Source organism: Podarcis cretensis (genome assembly GCF_951804945.1).
Source record: "Podarcis cretensis genome assembly, chromosome: 13".
In the NCBI taxonomy this organism is placed as follows: Eukaryota; Metazoa; Chordata; class Lepidosauria; order Squamata; family Lacertidae; genus Podarcis; species Podarcis cretensis.
In genome coordinates, this window is record NC_137182.1 from 42,242,817 (window position 1) to 42,265,373 (window position 22,557).

Here is a 22,557-nt window from a genome sequence, read left to right on the forward strand (position 1 = left end):
CAACCAGGAACAGCAGGAATCGGTATGAGGAAAATGAACAGGTACAAAGACAAATGCTATCAGAAGCAATCCACAGCTGGAACCTGCCTGAGGTCCTTGGAGGTATCATTCCACAAGGTAGAGGCCACTACAGGTTTAAAGCATGGTGGAGAACTTGTGGTCAATATACCAAATGTGGTTCTTGGGACTCTCCCCAGCACACAGCCCTCACTGGCCCTGCGACACTCTCTCTTTGGGTGCTTTTGCCTGGCTGAAATGTGTCCTCGAACTGTGAAAATGGCTCTTCTTGCCTGGATGAAGAGAAGCATGCATTTGCGCGGGATAGTGTAGAACCCTCTTTGTGTCTGAAATGCAGCCTATGGCACAAAGGTACACAGCCCCTCTATTGCTCCACCTGCTTTTGCTTCTGGCCTCACCCATCATTGGCACACAGCCTCTAGAATGCTGCCCAAAAGGGAATTTGGCCGTTGGGCTCAAGAAGTTTCCTCACCCCTGGTTTTAGAATCTCTGTATGTGGCATATCCTTGTACTGTGGTACCTCGGGTTACATACACTTCAGGTTACATACGCTTCAGGTTACAGACTCCGCTAACCCAGAAATAGTACCTCGGGTTAAGAACTTTGCTTCAGGATGAGAACAGAAATCACACGGTGGCGGCAGGGCAGCAGTGGGAGGCCCCATTAGCTAAAGTGGTACCTCAGGTTAAGAACAGTTTCAGGTTAAGAACGGACCTCTGGAATGAATTAAGTACGTAACCAGAGGTACCACTGTACAGTTTAATGTTGTCTGGAAGGCACAAGTTCCAAATCTCTACTCTAAGATGACTATTACCACCAGTCCAGGGTCTGGGGTATATCTTCTCATGTGTACAATGCAGAGACCTTTTTCCGGCATTTGAATTCTGAATTAGCAATGTTTTGTTCAACTTCCCATACTGCTGAAGTAACCTGAGAAGTACCACAATCACCCTAACAACCTTCCCTGATTTGGTACCTTCCACATGTTTTGGACTCCAACTCCCATCAAGCCTATCCAGCATGATCAGTGGTTAGGGATGATGGTAACTGTAGTTTTATATTGTGAATCACCCTGAGATCTATGGGTATAGGGCGGTATACAAATAATCATCATCATCATCATCATCATTATCATCATCATAACAACAACAACAACAACAACAACAATATAGTTCAAATCATCTGGAGGACTCCAGATTGGCAAAGATGTCCTAATCCATGCCAAGATTATGAAACACAAGTTTCTTGAAGGCCCCTTTTACTTCTTTGTTCTGGAGGCTGTATATGATAGGATTAAACATTGGCGTGGCAACTGTGTACATGACAGATATTGCCTTATGGAAGCCTGGGGACTGATTTTTTGTGGGTATCACATACATGATCATGATGGTCCCATAATATAAACTCACCACTAAGAGGTGGGAAGCACATGTTGAAAAGGCCTTCTGTCTCCCTGTGGAGGATGCGATTCTCAAAATGGCTGACAGGATGTAAACATACGAGACGATGATGAACACAAAGGGCCCTATAGTCACAATGGAGCAGGAGATAAGGACAGTCATCTCTGCCAGCATGCTCTTTCTGCAGGAGAGTTTGGTTAACTGATCCATATCACAAATAAAATGGTTGATTTCATTGGGACCACAAAGAAGCATTGTGGACACTGTCCCAACGGCTAGGGAAGACACCGAGAAGCCAGTTAACCAGGAAGCATTTGCTAGCTGGAGGCAGACCTTGAAGTTCATGATGGTCCTGTAGCTAAGCGGTTTGCATATGGCTAAGTAGTGATCGAATGCCATGATTGCGAGGAGTAAGCATTTGTTGAAAGCCAAACCGCTGTATAGTAAGATCTGTGTGAGGCATCCACAGAGAGAAATGGTCCTGTCTTCTGACAGGCAGTCAGATAACATCCTGGGGGTGATGATCGAACCATATAAGGTCTCAAGTACAGAGAGGTTAGCTAGGAAAAAGTACATGGGGTTGTGAAGCTGGCGATCAGTCACGACTAGCACCACGATGAGAAGGTTCCCAGCTACAGTTGCAACGTAGATCAGTAAAAAAAGGAGAAAAAGTAAGATCTGGAACTGCTGGAGGCTTCTGAAACCCAGAAGTACGAAAACAATGGATGTTTGATTGGTCCATTGTACATAGGCCATGGACTCTTTGCATGGGAAGAGGAAAGAAAAAGGGAAATAAAATAAAACTGGAGACGGTACAAAATATTAAGATGTCCTGCCTGGCAAACAGCATGCATATTGTATCATAATAGAAACTAAGAATAGAGACAGCACGATGTAGTGTGTGTGTGTGGGGTAGCCCTCTAGACATTGATAGACCACCATCCCTCACTGTTGGCCATGCTGACTGGGGCTGATGAGAATTGGGGACTAGAAATGAGTGGGTGAATGACCAGAAACAGAGGCTACTGCTTGTTGGACCCCTTCATGAAAAGTATTCCAGGGTATACATCAATCTAAAGCAGAAAGATAAGTCCAGTCAAAGGCAACCATGGGGTTGCGGCGCTCATCTTGCTTTCAGGCTGAGGGAGCTGGTGTTTGTCCACAGACAGCTTTCCGGGTCATGTGGCCAGCATGACTAAACCGCGTTTGGCGCAACAGAACACCGCAACGAGTGCCAGATCGCACAGAAACACCGTTTACCTTTTGTTATGTACTGGGTTGAATAGGATCCAAACTGCAGCAGTCTGATTGGCCCTAGAACAATAGGATCCAAAAGGCAGCAGCCTGATTGGTCCTAGAACAATAGGATTCAGAATGCAGCAGTCTGATTGGTCCTAGAACAATGCAGCAGTATGATTGGTTGGCAGGAACTACCCAATCATGCTCCAGATAGAAGTGAATCCACAACCTGATTGGCTTACAGTAGAATTCCGGAATTAGCCAATCATGTGCAGCCCATTGTGTAAATAATGTATATAAAGCAGATACCTTGAGGGGACATTCATTCATTCCTCCTCACCACTATGAGCTGAATAAAGAGCATGAAATCACTTTGCGACTCTGAGTATATTTCACTGGCGACGAGGATGGGATCCCGCTGAGCTGACTGCCACACACAGCACCGCAGCACCGCCACCTGCCGCATCGCTGCCTCGCACCGTGTATCCAGGCTTCAGCTCCGGGACACAAGGAACTCAGAATGGCAACCAACAGCAGCTTTTCGCCGTTCAACCCAGCATCTGGAGACTGGGAAGCATACGCCTCCCGTTTCACCTTCCTCCTAGAAGCCAAAGGGGTCACTGATGAAGAAGACACCAAGAAGAGGGCAATATTCTTCAGCGTCTGCGGAGAGGAGACGTTTGAAATCGCCCGGGCTCTCCTTGCGCCTGAAGACGTCGCTACTGTTCCATACAAAACAATAATGGAACAGCTGAAGGGGCACTTTTCGCCGCAGCCCTCAGTGGTGGCTCGTCGAAATGCCTTCTACGCAAAGCGGCAAGCCCCTGGGGAAACCATAACTGGGTTTGTGACCTCTCTCCGCCAAGCCACCCGGTTCTGCAACTTCTCAGAACTGGAGAACATGCTTCGTGACCGCCTCGTCGGTGGCCTGAGGGATGAGAAGCTGCAACGACGCCTCTACGCTAAGAAGGACCTAACGTTCCAGGTCGCTCTGGAGGAGGCCCTGGCAACGGAAGCTGCCGAGAGGTCGACGCAAGAGGCACGGCCGAGCCAGCCATCCCAACCGAGGGTCCACCATGAAGACCTCACCGACGACTCAGGATCCAACAGGGAGGAGGTGCACCGAGTACAGCAGCGCACTCAAGCAGCCCACATACCACAGCTGCCTCGACGAGAAGGAGGGAACTGCGCAAGCTGCGGAGAACGTCACGAGAGGAGGACCTGCCGTTTCCGCAACGCAGAGTGCAGGCAGTGCAGAAAATCGGGACACATCGCCCGGGTGTGTCGGGCTCGGCTCACCCGACGCCAGGCATCAGATGACCAATCCAAGAGCCCCAGGTCCCGGGGCCCAATGCACCAAGGCAACTCGACTGAGCTCACGGACTTCCAGGTATACCAGTTGCCCCACCCCAACGTAGAGAAAATTTATGTTGACATACAGATAGAGGGGGCCCCATGCCGCATGGAGCTTGACATGGGTTCAACTCTATCCATAATCTCGGCAAGGACCTTAAGGAAACTGTGTCCTACTGGGGGTCCCAAACTCAGGCCGGCCCCATTCACCCTCCGGGACTTCCAGAAACGTAAGGTCCCCACAATGGGGGTGGGGACCTTCAGGGTGCAATACCGAGGGCGGACGCGGCAACTGGAATTGCTGGTGGTCAAGGGCCCCTACATTAGCTTACTGGGATTGGCATGGTTTGGACCACTGGGGCTAGCCGTCACCGGGGTGAACCACACTAGCTTACAAGTGGACGTGGACGCCATATGCAAGGAATTTCCGGGGGTTTTTGATGGGAAATTGGGACAGTATACGGGCCCCCCCATTGCTCTACAGCTTGACCCCACAGTACGACCGGTCAGGCTCAAGGCCCGCCGGGTCCCGTTCACCCTGAAACCCCGTATAGACGAGGAATTGGACCGGCTTGTGGAGCAAGGAGTGCTGGAGCCGGTGCCTAATGCCCCCTGAGAAACCCCAATTGTCACACCCGTCAAGCCTAATGGTTCGGTCCGCATCTGCGCAGACTACAAATGTACCATAAACAAGGCCCTTACGGCCCATGCATACCCAGTGCCAGTGGTCAGCCATGTTCTTGCCACCCTGGCTGGGTCGAAAATTTTTGGCAAGCTGGACTTGGCCCAAGCATATCAACAGCTGCCAGTAGATGAGGCCACAGCAGAGGCACAGACGATTGTGACGCACAGAGGAGCATTCAGGGTAAAGCGGCTGCAATTCGGTATCAGCGTGGCACCAGGCATATTCCAGAATCTAATGGACTCTCTACTTAAAGGGATTCCTGGCGTCACCCCCTTCTTCGATGATGTGTTGATTGCCGGGCCCACACCAGAGGAGTTTGAGGACCGCCTCCGCACCGTTCTGCACCGTTTCCAGACGGCGGGTCTCAAGGTGAAGCGGGAAAAATGTCTACTAGGAGTGCCTCAGGTGGACTTTCTGGGATTTATGGTGGACGCAGAAGGGGTCCACCCGACTGGGGACAAGGTACGGGCCATTTGTGATGCCCCAGCACCCAAGAACAAGACTGAACTTCAGGCCTTCTTGGGACTATTGAACTTTTACCATTCCTTCCTTCCCCACAAGGCGGCGGTAGCGGAGCCCCTACACAGACTCCTGGACAAGCGGGCCCCTTGGGTGTGGGGCCAGCGCCAGGAGGCCGCATTCCAGGCAGTCAAGGACTTGCTTGTCTCAAACTCGGTCTTGGCACACTTCGACGAGAGGCTGCCGGTGGTGCTAGCATGCGACGCCTCGCCCTATGGAATTGGCGCTGTCCTGGGACACCAACTCCCGGATGGAAGAGAGGTACCAGTGGCATACTTTTCCCAGACACTCAACGCAACCGAGCGGAACTACTCGCAAATCGACAAGGAGGGTCTGGCAATCGTGAAGGGAGTAAAAAAATTCCATGATTTCTTGTACGGGCGGCCCTTCACCGTGGTGACTGACCACAAGCCGTTGCTTGGCTTGTTTGCCCCTGAAAAGCAGACCCCCCAAGTGCTGTCTCCTCGTGTCCTCAGGTGGTCAATTTTCCTTGCCAGCTACCAGTATGCACTGATTCACCGTCCGGGGAAGGCGATGGGCCATGCGGACGCCCTCAGCAGGCTACCACTACCGGAAACAGGCCCCGACCCAGCACCTGCACAAGAGGTTATGAGCCTGGAGCTGCTTCCTGACCGCCCCATTCAGGCACAAGAAGTTGCACACCATTCCAAGAAAGATAGGGTCATCTCCCGGGTCCTGGACTGGGTGTGGAGGGGATGGCCCAGCAGCAGCCCCGGGCCAGAATTCGCCGGCTACACAACCCGCAAACATGAACTGTCGGCCCACAAGGGGTGCCTGTTATGGGGAAGCAGGGTCGTTGTTCCCCAGCCCCTCCGCAAAAGGGTCCTCACAGCCCTACACGAGACACACCCAGGGGTAGTAAGAATGAAGGCCCTTGCCAGGAGTTATGTGTGGTGGCCAGGGATCGATGGAGAGATAGAGGCCTGGGTCAAACACTGCCAGGCCTGCCAAGAATCCCGCCCAGATCCCCCAAGGGCCCCAGTCCAGTCCTGGGAGTCCGCCCGAGTACCATGGTCACGCCTGCATGTGGACTTCGCTGGCCCCTTTCAGGGGAAAACATTCTTCATAGTGGTGGACTCCTACACCAAATGGCTGGAAGTCGCACTGGTACCGTCCACTTCTACGTCCGCAGCCATCCGGGTACTACGCAGGCTGTTTGCAACCCACGGGCTCCCTGACACTCTCGTCTCAGACAACGGGACTGCATTTACGTCAGGAGAATTCCAAACCTTCACAACGCAGAACGCCATCCGCCACATCCGTTCGGCGCCATTCCACCCTGCCACCAACGGCCAAGCAGAACGCATGGTGCGGACCACCAAGGACACCCTTCGCCGTATGACACAAGGGGATTGGGAGTACCGCCTTGCCACATTCCTTCTAGCACAGCACAGCACCCCCAGCTCAACGACTGGCCGGAGCCCCGCTGAACTACTAATGGGTCGGCGCCTTGCAATCAGATTGGACCGCCTTCACCCCAATAGAGCTCAGGATGAGGCAGTGGTGGGGGAAGGCAAGAACCCCCGGACCTTCGAGGCTCAGGACCCAGTGTACGCAAAGAATTTTGGGGCAGGCCCAGCATGGGTACCCGCCACAGTCACCAGGGTCACTGGCCCCGTGTCGTATGAGGTGCTAACGGATGGGGGGCAATGCTGGCGCCGCCACTGCGACCAGATACGGCGACGATTCCCAGGAGAAAACCAGGAGGAGGAAAGGGCAGAGGAGTCCCAAGGAAACAGAGGGGCAGTGAGGCCCATAGAGCACGAGGGGCCAGCAGGAGAGGCAGAATCATTAAATACAGAGAGGACCTGCGAGGCCAAAAGGACACTGGAACCAGAACCACGACTGAGTGAGCCGGTTGCGCCAGACCAAACAGCCCCATCACAGCCAGCATCCTTGGAACACGAGCCAGAACCTGAACCCCGGACCAGGGAACACCCCAGGCCGCAACGCACACGTAGGCCGCCGGCGTACCTCGAGGACTATGAATGCGACCTCCCGGGCAGGACTGGAACTTAGAGGGGAGGGGTGTTATGTACTGGGTTGAATAGGATCCAAACTGCAGCAGTCTGATTGGCCCTAGAACAATAGGATCCAAAAGGCAGCAGCCTGATTGGTCCTAGAACAATAGGATTCAGAATGCAGCAGTCTGATTGGTCCTAGAACAATGCAGCAGTATGATTGGTTGGCAGGAACTACCCAATCATGCTCCAGATAGAAGTGAATCCACAACCTGATTGGCTTACAGTAGAATTCCGGAATTAGCCAATCATGTGCAGCCCATTGTGTAAATAATGTATATAAAGCAGATACCTTGAGGGGACTTTCATTCATTCCTCCTCACCACTATGAGCTGAATAAAGAGCATGAAATCACTTTGCGACTCTGAGTATATTTCACCTTTCAAACTGCTAGGTTGGCAGGAGCTGGAACAGAGCAATAGGAGCTCACTCTGTTGCGGGGATTCAAACCATTGACCTTCCGATTGGCAAGCCCAAGAGGCTCAGTGGTTTAGACCACAGTGCCAGCCGCATCCCTATAAGGATGTGACATTTATCAGATGCAAGGTTGGAGCTTGTAAATTATCACCTGCCCACAAGGTGATACTCATACTCTATCAAGTAGCTACCGTGTGATTCTGTTTATCACCTCTGGGTTTCCAGGAGATTCACCTTAGCTGAGATAGGACCATGACTCATAGGCAATCAGTCCATGCCTTGCATGCAGAAGGTCCCAGTTTCAATCCCTGGTATCACCAGACAGAGTTGGGAAAAAATCCTTGGCTGAAACCCAGAGAAGGTGCTGTCAGTCAGTGTAGACAGCCCTGGGCAACATCGGCCAATCATTTGCTTTAGTATAAGGCAGCTTTCTGTTGACCTCTAGGATTCATTGCGACACACCTTGGGGCTGATAATTTCCGCCACAGATGGTTGGTCATGAAACTTCACATTTGGAGTATGCTGAAGACGGAGCTTTGGCTGGGCTGAGCTTTCATCTGTTCATAATGATGTTTGCTACCTCATATAGATTTCTCCTCAAACAGGAATGCCTTGTTCATACAACTGGTGGGGTTGGTGCAACATGAATTTCTATTGGGAAACGAATTATTAGTCCCTCTGCTTCTAATCAAGACACATCTGCGCCATGCTGTGGTATAGTGTAAAATATGTTTATTTAACATTATTTAACAACTTAATGGCATAAGAGCTGGATCCTGCTGGATCATGCCAAAAGCCCATGTAGTCTAACATTTTGTTCTCGCAGTGGTCAATCACATGATAGCAGAATTAGCACAATGATGATTGCTGCAAGCACATTAAAACATGGTTAGATTTTACATCTGCCTCCATTCATCTTTAAACAAATGCTCCCCATAAAATTTTTGGAAAACAAGCCTTCTTCGGGGGAGACTGGCTCCTCTCCCAGGCTCCCGGCTTGCTTACCGGTGATCTGCCTCTGGCTGTGTTCCCAGACAGACCAGGGAGATCTTGATATAGGCGACATCTCCCAGCTTGGGAAAATGCACACCCCCTCCCTCCTTGTTTCCCAGCAGGGAAAGGAGATAGACAGAAATCTATTTACATCGCTTTATTTCTGACTCTGCAGCACTACAGAAAACATGTCCGAACACTTCAGACTCCTTCCAGCAAGTGACAAATATTTCCTATACATACACAAGAGGAAGGTCTCAAATTACACACTTTACAAAGACTTTCCCAGCCTGTGAACTTCCGGGAAGGTTCTTTCCCACAGCTAGCCATATCACATGATGTCAACATGCTAGCTGTCTGCAGCTGCGATGTTCTCATATTGTAACAAAAATACCTAGGCTAGAATAAATTGCAAACACTAAGCTTTGCAAACAAGTGTAGAGTTTACTCGCAGATTTCGAGAAGTTACATCAAACAAGTCTCCATCTGTTAGCAGTAGAATGAAGAAGAAAAAAAATGCACCAAATGATTAAAAAAGAAAGAACTTGGCTTCCTTACAAAAGAATCATGCAATCTTTGCATTAGCAAAGATTCAGGCTGTAAAAAAATCTCCTTTTAGAAAGACATTTCATTCACATGCAGCATTTGCTGTGCTGGGAGCCAAAACCACATGGCTCCTTTTTCCAGGAAACAGTAGAAAGTGACAAAGAGGTGGTGGTGGGGGAGGGGAGGAAGCAAAAACTGATGGGAGCCTGCTAAACTCCACCCACTGGCAACCTGAGCTCAGGGCTTAGGTTAACCCAGGGGTCAGCAACCTTTTTCAGTCGTGGGCTGGTCCACCGTCCCTCAGACCATGTGGTGGGCAGGACTATATTTTGAAAAATAATAATACATGAACGAATTCCTATGCCCCACAAATAACCCAGAGATGCATTTTAAATGAAAGCATTTTAAATGAATTCTACTCATGTAAAAACACCAGTCCGTGGGCCAAATTGAGAAGGCGATTGGGCCGCATCTGGCCCCTGGGCCTTAGGTTGCCTACCCCTGGGTTAACCCTTTCATGCATACAAACGTGAGTCACTTACTAAATATTACAACAAAGAGATCTATATTTCAGTGCTGGAAAGTTAAATCCTCATTGTCTATTTTACTCAGTGGTCTGAATATTTTACTGCCCTTTCCACATTTGAACATGTATCTCATTACCAACAATCTCATTTGAATACCTATTTGGACATATGGATGACTCCTGTTCACAGGTCTGCTGTAGCACCCTGCTTGTGGTTAACGCTTAGCTGGAATGAAATATTCAACGCAGCAATAGAGAAATTAAAATAATAATTTATTTGTCAGACAAATAAATATGAGGCACAGTGGTATATGGTTACCAAGCTCTGGCCTGGCCTCTTGCCATTCTGGCCAGCACTTATATTTCCTTAATCCAGCCCCCTTGCTCCTCCTGTGGCTGCCTCTGTCCAATCAGCCTGGCTGAAATTCCTATTGGCTATTTGCTAGAACCAATCACAAAAGATACACCCATTTGCTCTTGCCCTTTTATGGGAATCAAAAAGCTATATATTCTTCTATCTATAAATGACAAATAAGTAGTAATATATCTTACATGTGTCTCAACAAGGAATCTTAATTACCAGCTCACCTCTTGCCCTCCTTGCCCTATTGCCTTCCAAAACAGATGGTTAATCTTGAATTTTTATCTTAAACATATGTCAAGGATTTTGAGTTCACATCAACATTGAGAGATCTCCTTCATTTGAAGGTTTCTAAACAAAAGGCCTGACAACCATATATCAGGAGTGCTCGATGGCGTCTCCTGTCTGACAGGAGGCCGGGCTGGTGGCTGACTTAATTTCAGGATAGTTACAACTCTTACAACTATATGAAATAAGAATCTAGCATTTCTTAAATCCTTTGCATAATTATATTTAAGCTAATATATTTAATACATAAATAACCTTTTAAAAGGAAAAGAAATCTTAAAAGGATCTTAGTTTAAGAAAGAAACAGCTTTAGAAAAGACTTCCCAAAAATGCTCCCTTTCTGCCAGCCAGACCAGTTGCTTTTTCACTGCTCTTGACCTTTTTAACCTTAGGAAGAAGATATGGCTCATTTTACTATTTATCAACCCTTAATTTGTAGGGTCAGTGTAACCTTGGCTGTCAGCCTGTAATTCCCTTTTTACGACTTTGAGAATTGTTTTCTGCTATAAATCAGGGGCCCCCCTTGTCTAGGAGTAAAAACATTGCCAAGGTTCTTAGGCAGCTGCTCTTCTGCCTGGCATGAAACATTTGAAAATCTTTAAGCTTTTTAAAATACAAGCCCTGATTAAACATATAAGCTTTAATAAAAATGCAGGCTTATGATTAGATGCCTCACTGCCAAGACACTCCCTTATTCATACAAGAACTGGATTAATCACAGGGGAGCCTGGTCATTGTGAAGCTTGCTGCAAATGGTGACCAGTTATGTATTTAACTTTTCATCTTCTAGGAATCATAGAATCATAGAATCATAGAGTTGGAAGAGACCACAAGGGCCATCGAGTCCAACCCTCTGCCAAGCAGGAAACACCATCAAAGCACTCCTGACATATGGTTGTCAAGCCTCTGCTTAAAGACCTCCAAAGAAGGAGACTCCACCACACTCCTTGGCAGCAAATCCCACTGTCGAACAGCTCTTACTGTCAGGAAGTTCTTCCTAATGTTTAGGTGGAATCTTTTTTCTTGTAGTTTGGAACCATTGCTCCGTGTCCGCTTCTCTGGAGCAGCAGAAAACAACCTTTCTCCCTCCTCTATGTGACATCCTTTTATATATTTGAACATGGCTATCATATCACCCCTTAACCTCCTCTTCTCCAGGCTAAACATGCCCAGCTCCCTTAGCCGTTCTTCATAAGGCATCGTTTCCAGGCCTTTGACCATTTTGGTTGCCCTCCTCTGGACATGTTCCAGTTTGTCAGTGTCCTTCTTGAACTGTGGTGCCCAGAACTGGACACAGTACTCCAGGTGAGGTCTGACCAGAGCAGAATACAGTGGCACTATTACTTCCCTTGATCTAGATGCAATTCTCCTATTGATGCAGCCCAGAATTGCATTGGCCTTTTTAGCTGCCGCGTCACACTGTTGGCTCATGTCAAGTTTGTGGTCAACCAAGACTCCTAGATCCTTTTCACATGTACTGCTCTCAAGCCAGGTGTCACCCATCTTGTATTTGTGCCTCTCATTTTTTTTGCCCAAGTGCAATACTTTACATTTCTCCCTATTAAAATTCATCTTGTTTGTTTTGGCCCAGTTCTCTAATCTGTCAAGGTCGTTTTGAAGTGTGATCCTGTCCTCTGGGGTGTTAGCCACCCCTCCCAGTTTGGTGTCATCTGCAAATTTGATCAGGATGCCCTTGAGTCCATCATCCAAGTCGTTGATAAAGATGTTGAATAAGACCGGGCCCAAGACAGAACCCTGTGGCACCCCACTAGTCACTCTTCTCCAGGATGAAGAGGAACCATTGATGAGCACCCTTTGGGTTCGGTCAGACAGCCAGTTACAAATCCACTGAGTGGTAGCATAGTCAAGTCCACATTTTACCAGCTTCTTTACAAGAATATCATGGGGCACCTTGTCAAATGCCTTGCTGAAATCAAGGTAGGCTACATCCACTGCGTTCCCTTCATCTACCAGGCTTGTAATTCTGTCAAAAAACGAGATCAGGTTAGTCTGACATGACTTATTTTTCAGAAATCCATGCTGACTATTGGTGATCACAGTATTCCTTTCTAGGTGCTCACAGACTGTTTGCTTAATGATCTGCTCCAGAATCTTCCCTGACTGGGCGGTAATTATTTGGGTCCTCTCTTTTCCCCTTTTTGAAAATAGGGACAACATTTGCCCTCCTCCAGTCTGCCGGGACTTCGCCTGTTCTCCAGGAATTCTCAAAGATGACTGCCAGTGGTTCTGAGATAACATCTGCCAGTTCTTTTAATACTCTTGGATGCAGTTCATCTGGCCCTGGAGATTTGAATACATCTAAACTAGCCAAGTATTCTTGTACTATCTCCTTAGTTATTCTGGGCTGTGTTTCCTCTGCTGAATCATTTGCTCCAAATTCTTCACGTCGGGCATTGTTTTCTTTATTGGAGAAGACTGAGGCAAAGAAGGCATTGAGGAGTTCAGCCCTTTCTGTGCCCCCTGTTTGCATTTCACCATCTTCTCCTCTGAGTGACCCCACTGTTTCTTTCTTCTTCCTTTTGCTACGAACATACCCATAAAAGCCTTTTTTGTTGCTTTTAACCTCTCTAGCAAGCCTGAGTTCATTCTGTGCTTTAGCTTTTCTGACTTTGTGTCTACACGTGCTGGCTATTTGTTTGAATTCCTCTTTGGCGGTTTCCCCCCTTTTCCATTTTTTGTACACATCCTTTTTTAATCTTAACTCAGTTAAAAGTTCTTTAGATAGCCACCCTGGCTTCTTTAGGCACCTTCCATGTTTCTGTCTCATTGGTATTGCCTGAAGTTGTGCTTTTACTCTCTCCCTCTTAAGAAACTCCCAGCCATCATGAACTCCCTTTCCTTTTAGTATTACTGTCCATGGGATCTCACCCAGCACTTCCCTAAGTTTTATGAAGTCGGCTTTCTTAAAGTCAAGAAATTGAGTCCTAGTATGCTTGGCTGCTCCTTTCCGCTGTATAGTAAACTTCAGAAGAGCATGATCACTCGCGCCTAATGATCCTTCCACTTCTACCCCACTAACCAGGTCATCAACATTGGTTAGGACCAGATCTAAAATGGCTGTTCCTCTTGTTGCTTCTCCCACTTTCTGGACAACAAAGTTGTCTGCAAGGCCAGTGAGGAATCTGTTTGACCTTATGCTCTTGGCTGAGTTTGACATCCAGCAAATATCCGGGTAATTGAAGTCCCCCATTACTACTATCTCCCTTCCTTTTGCATGCTTGGCCATCTGTTCCAGGAAGGCATCATCCATGTCCTCCGTTTGGCTTGGGGATCTATAGTAAACTCCCACAATGAGGTCCCTGTTATTCTTCTCTCCCTTAATTTTGACCCAAATGCTCTTCACTCAGGCCACTGCAATGGGAAGAGATACCTTAATATTGGGTTAGGAGCTGTTGGGATCTGTGGATACTGCCTCAGGTGGTGAGCCACTGAGCTGCAAGTAACAGCTTCTCAGTGATGCACCCTGAGGTCCTAGACTCACTCCTCATTTCCAGGCCACTGGATCCCCCAAGGCAGGAAGACATATAACTGGCTTCTTATTTCAGCAGAACTTTGCTCAAGCAACATGGTCTTCCAGATCTCTGGCATATTCTTGTACCCTTAGTTGTGCTTTGGACTATCCCCATGACTTTCCTCCAGGCCACAGTTTTGGTTGGCCCTGCTCTGCATCCTCTTTGAATGCTTTTTCCAGACTCAGGTTTGTTCTTGAACAGTGATAATCTCTGTTGTTTGGCTGCATGGATGTGTTTGTATTCGAAACCTTTGATGATTGCATGGCTAGAATGCAGCGTACTGTAGAAAGTTCAAAGTCCCATCAGTTGCTCTGCCTATTTTTCGCCTCTTGCCACTGCAGTCGTGGGAAGATTTCCCACAAGGGGAAATAGCCCTTCTGCAAAAAGAAGATCTTGTCTCCTTGTGTTCTAGAAATGCCCTTAAAGTGTGCTTTCGTATCCCCTGTGGAAAGTGAGGGAAATAATGAGTCAGAAGGAAGAATTGCTTGAGGGGAAGAAATACAAATAGTTTCCCTTTCCTGAGACCATTAAGGAGATTGAAGCCTAAAGAAGCTTGGCGAAGCTTGGAGAAGTCCTTTGGCAGTAAGCGAGAGCTGCACTTCTAAGACCAGAAGGATGAAAATTGCACCCTGGAGGATATAGTAGCAGACAAAAAGATCAGGCTGGTGAAGGATCTGGAAATTAGGGACAGTCGTTGCAGGAAGATATAGCTAATGGCTCCATAAGGGGATAATGTCACAGGAACCCAGTGACAAAAGCATGCAGGGATGGATATTTACTGATTGTGAGTGAATCATCAGGAGGGCTTTGAAAAATGCACAGCCTTGTTTCGTCACCGCCTGTGCCTCTCATCCCACCTGCCTCTGTCTAAGGCATTTGTGCTTTTTTGACTTCTGACGCTATTCATCTTCAGTTCTTCTCCACAAAGAACATCTGAGCAGGAAAAGACAACTAAGAACCTCCACCCCCACACACATGCTTTTCATTTTCTTGTGTAATGGTTAAGATCTTGAGCTGAAGTCAAGCACATCAGGCAAAGACATGGGAAAACAACTCTGATGTGGGTGAGTTTCTCCCCCTACACTCCAAGATCCAATCATCATCCATATTAAGATCCTCCTTTCAGAAGTGACAGTTGTTGAACAAGCACTATATATGTGTGTGTGTGTGTGTGTGTGTGAGAGAGAGAGAGAGAGAGAGAGAGAGAATATATATCCCACCTGTTCTCCAAGGAGCTCAAGGTGGTGTTCATGGTTCTTCCTCTCTCCATATTATCCTGTCAACAATTCTGTGCGGTAGGTTAGACCGAGAGATGGTGACTGGTCTAAGGTCACCAGTGAGTGTAATAGCTGAATGCGGATTCAAACCCTGGGCTCTCAGGTCCTAGCCCAACACTACACTACACTGGCTCCATATGTGTGACTCAGATTGCTGTGAGAACGGTGTTTGTGTGGCTTGAGAAGAGAATGCAGAATTAGTTGGGATCCAGGACTGGGAAGGACTCAGCTGTAGACTTTCATTGAAAGGAAGGGCATATGTGATGAATGAAGGGTCAAGGGTGAAAGAGGATCCTGATGAAATGGAACAAACTGTGGCATAGAGCAGACCGCATTGTGTGATTTGACTTTTGGGTGTTCCTGTCTTCCAAGTTAAGGGTTCTTTTGCCTCCAGTCTTGTGATCAGGGCTGGGCATTCTTCCATAGCAAGTAAGGTTGAATTCTGCATCCTCTGTTAATCAAGTACATTTGTGGCTGCTTGATAATTTTTGGGTAGGTTATTTAACTATTGCTAGTTATGGGTAGGGTTGAGTGTCTCAGTTAGGTACGGAGCAGGGGGGGAGAACCTCAGGGATGAATGTAGCTCTCCAGGAGGCCTCTCTCTCACCTAGAGGAATGTCCCTGGTCTTCATGCTCTTCTCAAGTGACCCTGCCTGCTTGGAACCTGATGTCAGGTATCAGATGTTGTGGAGTTTGCCTGAGTTCTCGGAGAGCCTGTGCTGGTCAGAGTGGACAATACTAGATGGACTAACAGTTTGATTCTGTAACAGGCAGCCTCATATTTTCATACGAAACCCTGACACTCCAAAGCTCAGCCCCTTTCAGTAGCTTACCAGGTATGCACCTTGCGGACTAGCTACTTCCTCCTTATTTACAAAAACAAACAAAGCAGAAAAAATGCTAAAATTCATCATATATACAAATAGCGCTCTCATTTTGCTGAGCACTTGTCCTTATGTAGCCAAAATTATACCATCTGCACATAAGGTATCAGGAGGCTCGGGGGAGCCTCAAGGTTTTTCTCAAGCCAAAATTTATTTTTTTAGGAAAAAAACCAAGTAGGGACTGTTGCAAATAGTCCAGTTAAGACTGTGCATGCTCCATGGCCATGGAATATTGTTGGACCAGGGGTGAGGGGATGGAAAACCAGGTGGGTTGGCCAATGGAATGATTCTGAACATGAGCACATTTTGTTGTCAGTCCCCATTCTAGGACACCGACCGTGAATAATTCTATTTATGTTAACCCACTTACCCATTCCTTTGATATGCAGTCAGAGCCTATGCAATGCAAGTGTTGAACCATGTACACAGTTCTATGTATAGCTGAAGGCTTGCAAGAGAGAGCTTCATTCATTCTCTCCTCTCCAGCCCCACAACCATTCTCTTAAAGGTGTCATGTATTTGATAGACAAGGACCACCATTTTTGTGTGCAGAATCCTTGTAGAATCCATGCATTGCATACAGAAGTCTATGGGCTCAATAACTGGTATCACCAGTTACAAATGACTGCTGGTAAGATAGTTGGAAAGGCATGTACCTGAGACCTTAGAGGTCCACAGACAGAGTCAATAATACCGGGCTAGATGGACTCATGGTCGAAGGCTGTGCTGGGGAGTCTGCCACCTTTTAGGTGCTGTTGGACTACAACTCCCATCAGCCTCAAACAACTTGACCAATTGTCAGGACTGATAAGAGCTGTAGTTCAGGAATATTCAAAGAGTTACAGGTTCTTTGCCCCTGGTCTAGGTTACGTTCACATGTTCACTTGATCTTCCTAGGTTCAAGCTACCACCATGAATCCAACAGACTTCGGAAACCATACAATCATTACTGAATTTCTCTTGCTGGGATTTGGGAATTTGGGTCATCTGGATCTCCTCTTCTTCTTCATCTTCCTAGTGATCTACATTGTGACCATGGTGGGCAACATCCTCCTCGTTGTGCTGGTGGTATTGGACCACAACCTTCACACACCCATGTACTTCTTCTTGGGAAATCTGTCTTGCTTAGAGATCTGCTACAGTTCCAACATTATGCCCAAGATGCTAGCTGGCCTCATCCTCTACCAGGACAAAGTCATTTCTGTGGCAGGCTGCATGACGCAGTTTTATTTTTTTGGTTTCCTGGTAGTTGCAGAGTGTTATCTCTTGGCTGCTATGTCTTATGATAGGTATGTGGCAATATGCAAGCCGTTGCTCTATGTGATTGTTATGGATGGCAAAACTTGCGTTCAGCTAGTGGCAGGGGCTTGGGTAAGCAGTTTGCTGGTTATTAACCTAACAATATGTTTAACCCAGCAATTAACCTTCTGTGGTCCCAACACAATTGACCATTTCTTTTGCGACTACAGCCCATTGTTAAAGCTGTCATGCAGCGACACCCACATGATGGAGCTGGTAACTACTCTTCTGGCGGGCCTGTGCTCCCTGCCACCCTTTGTTTTAACTCTGGCTTCCTACAGTTCTATCATACGAGCCATTCTGAGAATCCCATCCACTGTTGGAAAGCAAAAGGCCTTCTCTACCTGCTCCTCTCACCTCATGGTAGTGTCCATCTTCTATGGCACAATCATTATTGTCTACCTGTTACCAAGAACGGATGCAATGCGAGATTGGAACAAGGTCTTTTCTCTCTTCTACATAGTCCTGACCCCATTGCTCAATCCCCTTATATATAGCCTGAGAAACAGGGAGGTGCAGAATGCTTTGAATAAAGCGCTTCTTAAATTACTCACTTACAGAACTGTAGCTTAAGACGTCTGGCAACTTAGGACTGTGGCCACCTAAGTCCTACTCAGGGCAGACCCATTAAAATGAAGGAACCAAAGTCTATCATGTCCACTGACCACAATGGCTCTACTTTGAGTTGGACCAGCACTAGATACAACCCTTATGTTTGTCTTGAAGAGAGGAGTGAGGGATCTCAGGCACCTCCATATGGCCTTCAGTGCTTTCCCCAGGCCATACATCCCTCCCCAGGCCACTTGGCTCAGGTTCCCATGTTTGTACCCTCTAAAGCACTTTTCCCTGGCCAGAATGTGACCTTGAAGTGTAATGATAATGCTGGCTGAAGTGTGGTGTGCATGTGTAAAGAAGAAACCTTTGTGTCTTGTATGACTGGAATGCCACTGACAGTACAAAGATAAGATTCATATCCATTACACAGAGCACTTTCATCTCTTGACCTGCCTATCACTTGCATCTGGCCCCTGGAAGGTTGCCCACAATGGAATGCGGCCCTTTGGCTGAAAATGTTTTCCCTGACCCCTTCTTTAAAAGATACCATATTCCTTTGTGAGGCCACCTTGTGGCAAAACATTATGAGGCTAGAGTTTAGTTCACCTGCATCTCAAAATTCTCTGTTTCTTTTTAAATATGACGTGTCATTTATCTAGTGCTTCTGTGGGATTGGAGTGAAACTGGCTTTGCTCGTTCAAGATAAAATTCTACATTTCAGGTATGAAAATAGGTACAATCCACTGACTTGATTCTGAGAGCAGAAGAAGCATTTTAGAAACTGCTAAAACCTTTCATTTAATTGGCTAAAAAACAAAACAAACCCCTATTCTAAATGTGGGAAAAGACTCAGAAGTTTGGAACTGATTGAACAACAGCGTTATTAGTGCAGCAAAATTCTTTGAGCTGTGTTACATACTCAGGAGTGCCAGCTTGGCCCAGTGACTGTGGGTGCCCAGGGCCATGGGTGTCATGAAGTGTGCATGGCCCTGATACTGAAATTTGTGGGTGCTTGATCCCTTAATGGGGAATTTTGTGGGTGCTCGGGCACCCAGGGAGCCAGCACCTATGTATGTACATTGGCACTCCTGAAATCTCTCACTGCTTGAAGAGATTGGGGTGCACGTAACAATATTTTGCTGATAATTGTGAAAAAAAAAATGCACAAATACAACACAATTCATGGCATAAACAAACATAGTTTGAGAAGATTAACTAAACCAAAAAAAAAAAAAAAAAACTAAAAGGAGCAACTCAGGAACATGAAAGCTTTTGTGATATTTGGCATCACACCGCAGGCAAGACATTACATCACATTACATAGGAGGTGATGCAGAAACCCCATACTTGTTTTGCGGCAGAGAGTGGAAGAAATTATTCTGATTAGGGTTACATATGCAGTGACATATGCGTGTACAAGCTTATGCTGGATCCTACTGTGTGTGGAACAAAGCATTGATGCTGATATTTATTGAGTGATTCCCCCTCCCCATATTAGCGAAACCAGAATTCTTGCTATTCCAGCTATAATAAGGTTGATGACAATTTTTAGTAGTCTGAGCTGCTTAACTGCTGGAGATGCAGCTCTCATAGAGTTGCGTGTCAAGACCCCACAACCACCCCCTCGTAAAGAATAAGACACCAGGACACAGATGTTATTGTTATTGGGCAAATTTTGGCCACAACTTTATTGATTACAGACTGTGAGTGGTATTCGCTTAGGCATTGAATGGACCCGACTATATCTGACTCTTGCCTGTTGCGCAGGAAGTCTGGTAAGGATAAACCACCAGAAAGGGGAGCCCCGTCGATGCAGACCAACTTGAGCTCCCGCTGGCTGGGTGATGACGTGGCTGGGATCCGGAGGAGAGGCGGTAGCCACGCGGTCCACTGCAACTCCTCCCCACAGTGAAGTGGAGTGGACTTCCCAGCTCCAGTGCAGAGCCTTCCTGAACTGAGGAATCAACCAATGCCAACGGCATACCCTCTTTGAGTTCTATTTTCCCTAACATGTGGTTATGCTCTTATGCATCATAGGGAAAAAATAATACTGGCAAGCCCCAATTTGCATGGGGGTTGTGTTCCTAGCCCCCCATGCGTTGGGAGAGTGTGCATAAGCCGTATTCCACAGACACCCCGTCCCATCCCTTGTTCTGCCCCCATTCTTCCAGGTCCAAAACGACCCACATGTTGGTGGTTACATGTCAATTGAACACATGCAGAATGGTCACTGCCTATACTGTAAAGCAGAGTGGTGTAATGGCTAGAGTGTCAGACTAACACCTGGGAGACCTGGGTTCAAATCCTCAGTCAGCGATGAAGCTCACTGTGTGACTTTGGGCACTATCTCTAACTTAACCTCACAGATTTGTTGTGAGGATAAAATGGGGAAGTGGAAGAAACATGGGACCCAGCTACACCAGCAAAGAAACATCACTTTATATACGTTGTTTATGCATTCCAACACTGTGACATCGGATGGCGTTGTGGAGTCCCGTTTTTGCTAACCTGATTTCTCATACAAAGTTTGCAACATGTTTAACTGAAATGCTTCCTTGGTGTGTCCAGCCATGCATACCACCTGGATACAAAAGGATGGATATAAATGCAATTAACAAAAACCAACCAACAAGGAAGTATCACCCACCCACTCCTAAATCCAAGAGAAACTCTTAGGACTGGTGTCAGATGTCAGCATCACTGGGCTTCTTCTGAGGCCCACACTCCGGAGGGAAGAGGCACTGCTAACCCTTGTTGCTCACTGTCACTTCCTGGTCACCATCACTCTGCAAGCAGTGACACTAGTGAAGCAATAGGGCAGCAACCTCCACTTGCCTTATGTTGTTTCTGGGTGGTTGTGTGGCTGGAGGTGAGAGGAGGCAAGTGAGTAGGCAATGAGGATATCAGTGAGGGAGAGAGGGGTCCATTCAGAGCATCTTCTCCCAGGACTCCGCAAAGCTTGGAGTCACCGCTGGCAACCACTGGGAGGTGGAGGAAAGGGAACAAAGAGGCATTGCAACACACCCACTCACCCATCCACCCACCCAGCATTATTATTTAGCCACCCTCCATGCTGAACCTCAACCACATGACAAAGATCTCCTTATTCCAGCAGGCGTTTAAGAAAATGTTCAGGCATCTGTTCAGTTTTATTGGTTTATTCTGTGTGATTTAGTTTATGTACACCCCTTAGAGATGCTAATGATTAGGTAGTATATAAATGCCTTAAATGTTATTGCTATTCTTATAATCTCAATTTCTTACCTGTCCTTCACTATAAAGCCCCTGGGCAGGTTAAAACAATTTGAAAATGCAGTATCAATGGATTCCTGCTGCAGTGCAACAGATAAATGGAATTGGTTTGATACAGCTAGATTATTATCTAAGAAAGACCTTCCTCCCTTGCTATTGATTTCTTGAAAGCAGCTTTTATCTCTTTGTTCCTCAGGCTGTAAATAATTGGGTTGAATGATGGTGTCACTACTGTGTAGAGGAGAGAGAGGATCCTGTCGCTGTCTAGGGAATAGACTGATTTGGGTCGAACGTAGGTGAAAGTGACAGTTCCGTAGAAAAGAGAAACGACAATGAGGTGTGAGGAGCAGGTGGAGAAGGCTTTGCGCCTGTTCTTGGCTGAAGGCATCCTTAAGATGGTGGCGATGATGAGCATGTACGACAACAGGATGAGCAAAAATGGTACCAGGATAAAGAACACAGTTACCGTAGCAACTGCCACTTCATTCTTGAAGGTGTCGGTGGTAGCCAGTCTCAAAACGGGCAGAATATCACAGAAAAAATGGCTGATTCTGTTAGGGCCACAATAGGGAAGAGTAAATATAGAAATGGACTGGCCCAAAGCCACCAAACTACCAATGGCCCATGATACAGCAGCCAGCAGAGCACATTCCTTAGGGCTCATGATGCTGGAGTATTTCAGGGGTTTACAGATGGCGACGTAGCGGTCAAATGCCATGACAGAAAGAAGGCAACACTCAGTAATACCAAAGAGAATAAAGAAATACATTTGAATCCCGCAGCCTACAAAGGATATGGTCTGATTCTCTGACAGTAAATGTTCAAGTGTCTTCGGGATGATGGATGTGGTGTAGCCGATTTCCAAAAAGGACAAGTTCCAGAGGAAGAAGTACATTGGTGTGTGAAGGGTAGGCTCGGCAACCGTGATGATCAATATCAGGCTGTTCCCAATCAATGCCACCAAGTAGAACATTAGTACCAGCAAAAAAAGGAGCGCTTGCATGCTCTGGAAGTCTGAGAAGCCCACAAATACAATCTCAGTCAAACAGGACTGGTTGCCTCTTCTCATGTCATCATCCAGAGGGGTTCCTGGAGACATAACAAGAGCTGCAGATAAAGAGACGAGGGTTAGAATTACATGCAACCCCTGATTTGTGTGGGATTGTGTTCGTGGCCCCCATGTGCATTGGTGGAATGCACATAAGCCCACCCGACCTGCTACACACTGTTCTGCCCCCCAGTTCCACCCCATCTCTTCTGGGTCCAGAATGTTGGAGGTCACTCGTCAATTTAATGCTTGCAAAATGGGCACCAGCCTATAATTCAAGTTGCCTTAGGTATGTCAAATAGAAGATTTACATCCTGATTTT

The 22,557-nt window shown here is 47.0% G+C and overlaps 3 protein-coding genes across 3 annotated transcripts; 1 reads left to right on the forward strand and 2 right to left on the reverse strand.

Moving 5' to 3' along the window:
• Positions 1-1,229: 1,229 nt before the first annotated feature.
• LOC307201627 (olfactory receptor 10A7-like) lies at positions 1,230-2,174 on the reverse strand (the record flags this gene model as incomplete). The annotated part of the gene is made up of 1 exon (XM_079950909.1): positions 1,230-2,174. The coding sequence occupies one exon, from the start codon at positions 2,172-2,174 to the stop codon at positions 1,230-1,232; it is 945 nt and encodes a 314-aa protein (XP_079807035.1).
• Positions 2,175-17,017: 14,843 nt separating this feature from the next.
• On the forward strand, positions 17,018-17,953 carry LOC307201628 (olfactory receptor 11A1-like; the record flags this gene model as incomplete). Its single annotated transcript, XM_079950910.1, has 1 exon — positions 17,018-17,953. Exon 1 carries the CDS (start codon positions 17,117-17,119, stop codon positions 17,951-17,953), a length of 837 nt encoding a protein of 278 aa, XP_079807036.1. The 5' UTR covers positions 17,018-17,116.
• Positions 17,954-21,317: 3,364 nt separating this feature from the next.
• Positions 21,318-22,256, reverse strand: LOC307201629 (olfactory receptor 10A4-like; the record flags this gene model as incomplete). The annotated part of the gene is made up of 1 exon (XM_079950911.1): positions 21,318-22,256. The coding sequence occupies one exon, from the start codon at positions 22,254-22,256 to the stop codon at positions 21,318-21,320; it is 939 nt and encodes a 312-aa protein (XP_079807037.1).
• Between the last annotated feature and the right edge of the window lie 301 nt (positions 22,257-22,557).